The sequence below is a fragment of the Nycticebus coucang genome, chromosome 10, assembly GCF_027406575.1.
Source record: "Nycticebus coucang isolate mNycCou1 chromosome 10, mNycCou1.pri, whole genome shotgun sequence".
NCBI classification, from domain to species: domain Eukaryota; kingdom Metazoa; phylum Chordata; class Mammalia; order Primates; family Lorisidae; genus Nycticebus; species Nycticebus coucang.
This window is the reverse complement of record NC_069789.1, coordinates 111,847,533-111,859,048: the sequence shown is the minus strand read 5'-3', so window position 1 is coordinate 111,859,048 and position 11,516 is coordinate 111,847,533. Positions and strand designations below refer to the sequence as shown.

Genomic DNA, 11,516 nt, shown 5'->3' with positions numbered 1-11,516 from the left:
AGTCCTCCAAGAACAAAGGGAAGCTGATTTATTTTTATTCTTATTTGCCCAGACATCCCTTTATTTCATCGTAACTTCCATATTAGTATATGTGCATTTTGCTTAAGGAAAACCCAGGGGCGTGCCAAGCAGCATACTTGGAACAGGAGAGAAGCGTGTAGAAATATCATCACACAGAGCACGTTCACCCACAATGATGCATGTTTGAGGGTCTAAGAGTCTGAAGTCGTATCTCTGCAATTTTCACTGGACTTACCTAAGTATCCTAGGGCAAGCTTAGAGACAATAACTTTCCAACTGAGAACAATGACATTGTAGCAATCATACCTACCTAAGGGCATGTACACCAAAGAATCTGTTCTTGGATTTCACCAAAAAATTTGTTCTAAGTGTCTCAACCAACAGTGCCTAATTGTGGTGATCTTCAAATGATGTGCCTGGGTACAGTGATGTGCAGTAAGAGAATCTTAGGTGTGCCTCAAAAACTGTTAAAGATCGGCTCGTTGCCCATAATTCAGTGGCGAGAGCGCCGGCCACATACACCAGGGCTGGGTGGTTTGAATCTGGCCTGGGCCTGCTAAAAACAACAATGACAACTATAACCAAAAAATAGCCAGGTATTGTGGTGGGCACTTATAGTCTCAGCTACTTGGAGGCTGAGGTAATAGAATCGCTTAAGCCCAAGAGTTTGACATTGCTGTGACGCCACGGTACTCTACCAAGGGTGACATAGTGAGCCGCTGTCTTAAAAAAAAAAAGAAGGGAGAAAGGAGAGAAAGGAAAGCGCGAGGACCATCCGCCACCACCAGCGCAGCCGTGCCGGAGCCGCGAGGAGCCCCGGGCCGCCGCCCCCTCCCTCCTTCCCGCCGTCGGTCGTCCGCGTCCTCGGACCTGTTCCAACAATTATTTAAAACATGGTGGATTACTATGATGTTTTAGGCGTGCAGAGACATGCTTCAGCCGAGGATATTAAAAAGGCGTACCGAAAACTGGCACTAAAGTGGCACCCAGATAAAAACCCTGAGAATAAAGAAGAAGCAGAGAGAAAATTCAAACAAGTAGCTGAGGCGTATGAGGTGTTGTCAGATCCTAAAAAGCGGGACATCTATGACAAATATGGCAAAGAAGGATTAAATGGTGGAGGAGGTGGAAGTCATTTTGACAATCCATTTGATTATGGCTTCACATTCCGTAAGCCCGAGGATGTCTTCAGGGAATTTTTTGGTGGAAGAGACCCCTTTAGATTTGACTTCTTTGGGTGCGAGGAGATGGCCAGTGAGGACTTGGAGCCTAGTGAAGACCTAGAGCAGCCAGCAGTTGAGACGGTGGAGGACAGCGGGAGTGAAGAGGACTGTGAGGCGCTGGAGCTGATCTCCAGCGAGGACCTGGATGTCTCTAGTGAGGATGAGGCCAGCGAGGGCCACAGCCGGGGCCAGGGCGAGCCCCTCAGTGAGGAGCTGGAGCCCATCTCCAGCGAGGAGGAGGCCAGCCCTGGGGACGAGGGGGAGCTCAGCGAGGAGTGTGAGGAGGAGTATGAGGAGCAGCTGCTGAGCGAGGAGGAGCACAGTGGGTCAGAGCTGGGCCTGCCTCTCCTGCCACAGTCAAGTGTCACAGGGGCTCTGGGCTCTTTTTACAAGAAGGCTTACTTTACCTAGAATGCATCTAGAATAAAGAAGTTTCTTTTCCTAAAAAAAAAAAAAAAAAGAATTGTTAAAGATCATTAATGAAATGACTTAGGAAAGACACTCATAGCACAATAAGTATATTCTTATTCTTTCCTCAAGTGTGCCCCCAAAAAGTTAACTGTAGGTTCAAGTGTGCTGTGATATTAAAAAAGGTTAAAAATCACTGGCCCAACTGGTCAATGTTATTGTCTATTATAAAGTATCCTCCTCAGGTGGGATAATACAACGTTGGTAGAAACACTGTGACTCAATTGCAGCTATGAAAAACTATTAAGCTTTATTAATTCAAACTGGGATATTATGATGTATCCTGAATAAAAGAGATGCAAATTACAATGCCAAGAGGTAAATGTGAATGGTCTCAAGATCATGCTCTAAGGGTGGCACCTGTGGCTCAAGGAGTAGGGCACCAGCCCCATATACCAGAGGTGGTAGGTTCAAACCCAGCCCTGGCCAAAAACTGCCAAAAAAAAAAAAAAAAACCTGCTCTACTAGTAGTATTGATGAAATTGTCTACTGGCATAGAACTTTTCACTCTTTAGCTTGAAAAAAAGACTATTTTTTAAATCAATAAAAAACACCTATTGCCATTAAATGGAGAAGGTGACCACCAGTATTCCTGTGTTATTTCTACAGCCTTTATTAGTCCTTAAGAAGCTATTACTGAGGCCTGGCATGGTGGCTCCTCCCTGTAACAGTAGCACTCTGGGAGGCTGAGATGGGTAGATGACTTCTGCTCAGGAGTTCGAGATCCCCATCAGGAAGAGTGAGACCCCAACTCTAAAGTCAGCCTGGGGTTGTGGTGGGCGCCTATAGTCCCAGTTGCTCTGGAGGTTGAGGAAAGAGGATTGTTTGAGCCCGAGTTTGAGGTTGCTGTGAATTATGACATCATCGCACGCTACCCAGGGCAACAAAGTACAACTATGTCTCAAAAAGCAAAAAACAAAAACAACAAAAAACCCCACAAGGTATTACCTTCTTCCCATAAAATTCTCAGAGTCCAAAGCTTGCAGCCTGTTCTCGTCTCTGATTTGCTAGACCAGTTGGTTCCTATAACCCAGCATGCATTCTTTAAGAAGTGTGTGCTGGGCGGCACCTGTGGCTCAGTGAGTAGGGCGCCGGCCCCATATGCCGAGGGTGGCGGGTTCAAACCCAGCCCCGGCCAAACTGCAACAACAAAAAAAAATAGCCGGGCGTTGTGGCGGGCGCCTGTAGTCCCAGCTGCTCGGGAGGCTGAGGCAAGAGAATCGCGTAAGCCCAAGAGTTAGAGGTTGCTGTGAGCCGTGTGACGCCACGGCACTCTACCCGAGGGCGGTACAGTGAGACTCTGTCTCTACAAAAAAAAAAAAAGAAGTGTGTGCTGAGTGCTCTAGACATGAGACTGACACCACAGTGGTACAATATTCACTGCTCACTGCCATCCTGCGAAAATCAGCCAATATTTAATCTCAAACGAAACAGGCACAATGGTTCACATCTGTAATCCCAGCAGGCAGGGAGATCAGGTTGGGAAAATTGCTAGAATCCAAAGTTTGAAAACAGCCTGGGGAACACAGTAAGACACTTTTTGTCAAAAACAATTTAAGAATAATGAGCAGGGGTGGCACCTGTGGCTCAAAGGAGTAGGGCGCCAGGCCCATATACAGGAGGTGGCGGGTTCATACTCAGCCCTGGCCAAAAACTGCAAAAAAAAAAAAAAAAAAAGAATAATGAGCGGGACCAAATAAGGTTTACTCTAATCCCAGCTATCTGGGAGGTAGAGAGAACAAGACAGATGGAGGCCGTGAATTATGGGTGGGGGAATGGGCTATGATCACCCCAGTGCACTATACCCTGCCTTATAGTCTCCATACAAGTAATAACAGAAATTAATCTCCAAAAGCAGGGTCCATTCTTTCCAAAACATGTCACAGAAATGATTCTCAGTGATCAATTGAGGACTGTCAATCTATTGATTCTTTCCTAGACACCACAGTGAAAGGTTGCTAAGGATGGCATATGAAGACATGTCAAAGTTCAGGTTGAAAGTCATACAAAGTAAAGTAGCCTTTTCAAAGAACCTCAAATAATGAAACATTGTATAACTTAAATACCCCTGAGTATGTCCATATGTCCTTGTATGTGTGATATGTGTCATGTCATGCTGGTCAATCTATTTTGAGTATAGTTACTCTCCACCATGTAACATCAGACATTAAATACTGGAGAACTAGGGACTGATTTCTTTCTTGTGCAAACTCTGATATTCCACAGTAATGGTCCTTGGGTATTAGTCACATGACAAACATTTCATTTGGGTGGTTTCATGGAAGATGTACCTTTGGTTGTATAATGAGGAGTGAGTGAGTGGTCAGGCCTGGATAAAACCCAGCCACGTACTTTGCATTTATTTGATTTCCCTTTAGTATGGGAAATGGACTCCCTGATGCTGACTAATGATGGAACTCATGATGAGAAGTTATCACCCTCAATGAGTCTGCAGAGTCTCTCACAAATGAATTCTCTGATGCTATGCAAGGTACAAAATATGAGTAAAGGCCTTACTGTATACATTCCATTTGTAAGGTTTCTCTCCTCTGTGAATTCTTTGATGACTTTTGAGGTATAATTTTATTTTTATTCATTTTTTTTTTTTCTTGAGACAGAGACTCACTATGTCTCTCTTGGTAGTGTGCTATGGCGTCACAGCTCACAACAACCCCCAACTCTTGGGCTTAAGCAATTTTCTTGCCTTGACCTTCCAAGTAGCTGGGACTACAGGAGCCCACCACAATGCTTGGCTTTTTTTGTTGTTGTTGCAGTTATCATTCTTGTTTATCTGCCCCAGGCCGGGTTCGAAACTGCCAGCCTCATTGTATGTGGCTGTTGTCATAACCACTATGCGACAGGCGCCGAGCCTTGAGGTATAATTTTAAACTGAAGAGCTTGCCACAATCATTAGATTTGTAATGTTTCTCTCTGGTATAAATACTGAGGTTAACTCTTAAGGATACTTTCTGCCTAAAAACCTTACCATAATCATATTGATAGGGTTTATTTACATTATGAATAACCTGATGTACGTGAAGTTTTGAACACAACCTAAATTAGTCATTTGTAAAGTTCCTGTCCTGTATGAATGCCCTGATGTTATATAAGGTCTCTTTTGTGAGCAAAGGCCTTGCCACACTCATTGCATTTGTAAGGTTTCTCTTCAGTATGTGTTTTCAGATGTACTATAAGGGATACCTTGTGTCTGAAGGCCTTGTCACATCCAATACACTTTTAACCTTTCTCTCCAGCGTGTGCTTTCTGATGAACTGTAAGAGTTTTCTTCCATAGACTTTTTTTTTTTTTTCAGTTTTTGGCCCGGGCTGGGTTTGAACCCACCACCTCGGGTATATGGGGCCGGCGCCCTAGGGTTTTCTTCCATACGCAGGCCTTGTTACATTCACTACACTTGTAACGTTTCTCTCCAGTATGAATGGGAGGTGCCTGTGGCTCAGTGGGTAGGGTGCCAGCTCCATATACTGAGGGTGGCGGCTTCAAACCCAGCCCTGGCCAAAACTGCAACAACAATAAAAAAAAAATTAATTCAGAGATGAACTGTTAAGGATGCTTTGCCCCTGAAAACTTTGACACAACCATCACATTTATAGAGTTAATCTGCATTATGGATAACCTGATATATATGAATTTTTGAATATGACCTCAATTTTTTCCCACTGTCACTGCATAAGGCTTCTCTCCTATATGCATCCACTGATATTTTACAAGGTATCTTTTATAATTGAAGACCTGGCCACATACTTTTGTACACTCTCTGTCCAATATGTGTTTTTATTCTGAAGAACTGTAAGGGATATCTTTTCTCTAAAAGCTTCATTACACTCATTGCCTTTGTAAGGCTTTTCTTCAGTATTAACGCCCTGCTGTTTTTGTGTAAGGTAGGAATTGAATCTAAACACCTCACCACACTTGTTACATCTGTTAAGGTTTCTCTCTAGTGTGGCTTGTCCAATTTTGTATAAAGTCTGACATTTGCCTCAAGGCCTTGCCACAGGCTTCAAAGGTGACAAGTTTCTTTCCAGTATGAATTACTCCATGGTTAGGAGGCCGTGAAGACCCACTAAAGGCTTTGTCATGCTCATTATGCCTGTAAACCTCTAAAGAGTGCGGTCAGTTCTTGTGTGACTATTGGAGAATTCCCAAAATTGTTCTTGTATTTATTACATATGTGGGTTTTGAGCTTAGAACGAATATTTTCAAGTGGTGAATATGAGGTAATATGGTTGAGAGAGTTTTCTTTCTTTTTTTTTTAGAGACAGAGTCTCACTTTATCACCCTCGGTAGAATGCTGCGGTGTCACACAGCTCACAGCAACCTGCAACTCCTGGGCTTAGGCGATTCTCTAGCCTCAGCCTCCCAAGTAGCTGGGACTACAGGCACCCGTGACAAAGTGTGGCTTTTTTTTTTGCAGTTGCAGTTTGGCTGGGGCTGGGTTTGAACCCGCCACCTTGGTATATGGGGCCGGCGCCCTACGCACTGAGCCACAGGCACTGCCCAATTGAGAGTTTTCAACTTCATTCCATTCATCAATTTTACCTTTCTCTTGAAATGGCAGATGGGAGTAAAAGCATAATCTAAGTTGATTTTTTCTTTTTTCTTTTTTTTTTTGCAGTTTTTGACTGGGTCTGGCTTTGAACCCACCACCTCTGGCATATCATGCTGGAGGCCTGGCGCCCTACTCCTTTGAGCCAAAGGCGCTGCCCCCAAGTTGATTTTTAATAGGCTTGCATCCATTTCCTTAAAAGAAAAAGAGAGTGGAACTTGAACCTATGGTTCTGGCATTTCTGGAGTCTGAGCATAAGACTAGGATCTGTACCACCTACTTGGACATTGAAAGGAACATCCACATGCTTTGCATGTCACATCAGCAATGCTAAAAATACAAGGAGGTGAGTCATGCACTGGAGTAGTGGGTGATGTGCAGGAACCCAGAGGATTATGGGTGAGTTTCAGAGAAATTATGAACAGAGAAATACAATAGATGCTGAAAGCTGCTGAAAAAAGGCACAGACAAGCTTTGTAGGCAAAATAAGACATATAAAAGAAGCTGCTTACATATTAGTAATACTACATAAAAATCTACACAGAGTTCAAAGTAATCAAGAAGAAAAGAGCAGGCCGTGTGTGGTGGCTCACACCTGTAATCCTAGCACTCTGGGAGGCTAAGGCGGTGGATTGCCTGAGCTCAAAGGTTCAAGACCAGCCTGAGCCAGAGCGAGACCCCATCTCTAAAAATACCAGGAGTTGTGGTGGGCGCCTGTAGTCCCAGCTACTCAGGAGCTGAGGAAAGAGAATCGCTTGAGCCCAAGAGTTTGAGGTTGCTGTGAGCTATGACGCCATAGCACTCTACCAAAGGCGGCAAAGTGAGACTCTGTCTCAAAAAAAAAAAAAAAAAAAGAAGAAATGAGCAAATAATTCCATTTACCATTAGGCATACAACATGAACTAAAACTCTCAAGAGGACACATGACTTCAACAAACACATGAAAAATTGCTAATATTCCCTAATCAGCAAAGAAAGGCAAATCAGGCTGGGCACCAGCCCTGAGCTGGCAGGTTCGAATCCAACCCGGGCCCAACAAACAACAATGATGGCTGCAACCAAAAAATAGCCGAGTGTAGTGGTGGGCGCCTGTAGTCCCAGCCTTATTTTGCCTACTCCCACTGGGGAGGCATAGGCAGGAGAATCGCTTGAGCCCAGGAGTTGGAGGTTGCTGTGAGTTGTGATGCCACCACATTCTATCCAGGGCGACAGCTTGAGGCTCTATCCCTCCCCCCCCCCAAAAAAAAAGAAAAGAAAGGCAAATCAAAAGCTTGAGGTATCACCTAACCTCAGTTAGGTAGGAATTAAGTGAGAATAGCCCACATCCCAAAGGCCAAAGCTGCAGAGGCTGGTGTTGGTGTGGAGACAAGGGAACACTTACACACTGTAGGTGTGATATCAAACTAATACTGCCTTTTTGAGAAAAGAATGATGAAGAATCCTCAAAGAGCTAAAAGTAGATTTCTTCATGTGCCTTTTCATCTGTATCCTCTCAAATGTCCCTTATAATAAAGGGACAAGCACAGAATGTACTTTCTAGTGTGTCACTGAGGGCTGTGAGCCAACCTAGCAAATAATCACACCTGAGAAGGGCCTCCAGGCACCTCCACCTTACAGCTGGTTGGTCAGAAGGAGAGTGACAACCTCCTACTTAGGAGTGGAGTATCAGGTGGGGAGCAGGCTTGGGGACGCAGCCCTCTGCCTGTGGGATCTAACTCTAACTCAGGTAAACAGAGTTGCAAATGAAGTACAGGGAAACCTTTGATGGCTACCAAAAAATTGGTTATTGGTGGGTAGAAACCCACTACAATTTGCTGACCAGAAGAGAGACATTCTGTGCTGAGTGGCAGGGGAGAACAGAATAAACCTTGGCTTCCTCTTATTTCCAAATGACCTTAACAGGCAGAGAGGGCCGCAGCCAGCTCTGTGCTTTTTCCCAGCCCCACATGCAAAGAAAGAGCAGCCAATGTTTTCCCATATCCTGATCAGTTCTTCCAAGTACAGGAAATGGGGCAGCACCTGAAGAGGTCAAGGCCTCAGGTCTTTGGCGGCCTCAGCTCTGACCTCTATGGACAGAGAACTGAGCACCAGATGGAAACAAATACAGAAGGACAGACCACAGGAGAAAGAGATGCCTTGGAAATGGCCCTCCCTGTGTCTCACACAGTCACAAGACCAAAGAGTTCTCGGAGGGCATTCCTGATAAAATAAAGAATTGGCCTGGGTCTCTGTTTGAGCTGCAACACCACTGGAGGGTGAAAAATAAATTATTTCTCATCTAAAGAACACAGTGGTAAGCTGAGACAAAGGTTTCTGCTTAGAGCTCACAGGAGTTAATGTTTTGCTCAACCTGAGAATTCCCTCTCCACTTGCAGACTTTCCCACACACTGTGTAACAGTGTGGCTCCCACTGTGCCCACCTGAGCTCTTACCTGAGTGCACTCCTTTGATTCACTTCCCCTAGTTTGAAATTCTTGGTGTTTTCACTTCAGTCTGCACAGTCCAGGGCTCTTTTCCTCCCTCCAATATGCAAAGCACAGTCAGCTCAGGAAGCAAGAGTCCTGCTTATAAAAACAAGAAATAAAGAAATGCTGTGGCTTTGCTGAAATCTAAGCCCTCCAGTTAGGTAACAGAAAGGAAATTACAAATGGATCAAGAAATGGTGGTTTTGATTTGCATTTCTTTGCTGATTTAGGATGATGAGAACTTTTTCACAAATTCATCCGCATGCAGCTGTATGAAACTGTGTTATGCAAACATCTAGCTCTCTGCCAAGAACTACTGAGTCTAAAGGACCAGAGGAGAAAACTAGAGTTTTGGAAGTCTGCCATAAGGGTTTTGTGCATATGTAAGCTGTGGCCCCACAAAGTGCTGTGTCAGGAAGGGGCACAACAGCTGCAGAAAGGGGATGTTGAAAGTTCCAAATCCATATGGAGCTTTTCTCTCTTGAGTCCATAAGGTTTCCATCTCAGCCCAGCTGTGTGGGGGCTTGCACAAGGGACAGAAGAAAAAATGCAAAGACACACAGGGCAGAGGCCGACTGTGAGAGCCACGTTATCCTCACCCAGGGAGACCAGGTTCCTGTAGTTCTCCAACATCATGGCCCTGTACAAAGCCCTCTGAGCAGGGTCCAGGCACTGCCACTCCTCCTGAGAGAACTCTATGGCCACAACTCTCAATGTCAAGGGTCCCGAAAATGAAAAACACGTTTCACTGAAGAGAGATGGAAAGAAATTCTCTCTTCACAGAGAATGAGAAAACCATTGGCGAATTGATGTGATTGAAGTAAGTGCTTTGAAAGATCCACATTAATATAATTTTCAGCTTGTTATGGGTTGTTTTATACTTTTCCTTGAGCAGTTAGGATATTCTCTAAATTAGTGTGGATCTCAGTTTTGTGGACATCACAAGAGAAACAAGGACCACATTAACACAGGCTTATACCTTTTTCCTACAGAGATGTTAGCAAATATTATTCAGTATCCCCCTCCCAAACTAGATAATGAATGTTGTCTTGAAGATGACTATGTCCTTTGTCACTCTTAGAAAGATCAGAATCTAAAAACTGGTATGATGACAGCAACAGCCATGTCAGAGGCTAATGAACAGTTCCCATGTGATAAGCAGGACTTTAAACACTTGGACCACCTGCTGTACTAACATCAGCCATGAGTGAAAAATCTCATCCCATCTTTCTGAGGAGACACCCGTGTCTCAGATACTATAAGAAAAACCTTCCCTGGGGTCAATGGGCTAAAAGGAGCAGAGTAAGCACTGATCCCAGGTGACTGGGTACTAGGATTGAACTTAATAGTTCAAACCCTTAAGAAGCAGACCAGCCTCAGAGGTAAATTGACAGAGAATTACCTAATGGAGAAAAACTGAAACAAGTTGAAGGGTGAGAACATGCAACTGCATAAAGGTCATTATGTTCACATACACCAGTGTATGCGGCTGATACGTTAGCCTTCTTACTGATAACAACTCGTTAATGTGACAGAGTAGGGAGTGTCCCACCGCCTGTCCACCTCCTGCACTATGTTGGCTGCCTCCCGAGGGTGGAGGGAAGAAGCTGAGCCACCACTGGGACCTGCACTTCCAGGGTGACAGTGAAAACTAAGAAAAACTACTCAAGAAAAACTAATGAGTGTGGCATGGTGTCTCACACCTGTAATCCTGGCATTCTGGTAGGACAAGTAGGAAGGATCCTTTAAGGTCAGGAGTTTGAGACCAGACTGAATATGAGCAAGACCCCATCTCTACCTAAAATGGAAAAACTAGCCAGGCATTGTGGTGGCTGCCTATAGTCCTAGCTACTCAGGCAGGTGAGGCAGGAGGATCCCTTGACCCCAGGAGTTTGAGGTTGCTGTGAGGTATGATGTCATAGCATGCAACCCAGTGTGACAGAGTAAGGGTATGTCTCAATAAAAAAATAAAAAAAAAAGGAAAGAAAAGGATGGAAAAACTATGCATTGTAAAAAATCTTTTCTTTTACGCAACCGAAGAAGAGGTCTATGAACTCTTCAGCCAAAGCAGAGACATAAAGAAAAGCATTATGAGTCTGGATAAAATGAAAAGAACAGCGTGTGGATTCTGCTTTGTAGAAGACTATTCAAGAGCACATGCAGAAAACGCCATGTGGTACCTAAGTGGAACTTGTCTGGATGACGGGATCATCCCCACAGAATGGGGTGCAGGCTTTAAGGAGGGCAGGCAGTAGGGATGTGGGCCTTCTGAGGGCCAAGTATGAGATGAGAATGGGCAAGACTGTGATTCTGGCAGAGGCGCCATGGAGAAATGGCACAGACCTCTGAAAAACCCAGTGGCCTGTTGAATTTGCTGGAGAACATTACACACGGTCTTCCAACCAGCTTATTTTTACCAAGCTTTGATCAATGTATCTACTGATCTTGAAGTAAGGACAGAATCCCAAGAGAATGCCTTGAATTCTAGTCTCAGAATCTTTGTTGTGTCACATTACCAGAATGACTGTCATATGTCATGTTACCAGAATGACTGTCATATGTCATGTTACCAGAATGACTTTCTGTGATCAGGTCAGATACTGTGCTCCCGGGCAACACACATTTGATCTATAATGTTGATTAAAACACTACACTTCTCTCGAAGAACTGAAAATTACGGAAATGTGTTTTACCATGTTTGAGCTGGTAACTCAAATTGGTAACCAAGTAGCTTCAAGATCTATATTGGGGTCTGGAAGTATGTTTTTTTTTTTT

At 44.2% G+C, this 11,516-nt stretch overlaps 1 protein-coding gene across 1 annotated transcript; it reads left to right on the top strand.

Annotated features, from left to right (window-relative positions):
• The first annotated feature begins 767 nt into the window (after window positions 1-767).
• On the top strand, window positions 768-1,655 carry LOC128596545 (dnaJ homolog subfamily B member 7-like). Its single transcript, XM_053606131.1, has one exon. The coding sequence runs from the start codon at window positions 915-917 to the stop codon at window positions 1,653-1,655; it is 741 nt and encodes a 246-aa protein (XP_053462106.1). The 5' UTR covers window positions 768-914.
• Window positions 1,656-11,516: the final 9,861 nt, after the last annotated feature.

What these genes read in the sequence shown, in the direction of transcription:
- LOC128596545 (XM_053606131.1), top strand. Translation starts at nt 915, where the DNA reads ATGGTGGATTACTATGATGTTTTAGGCGTGCAGAGACATGCTTCAGCC.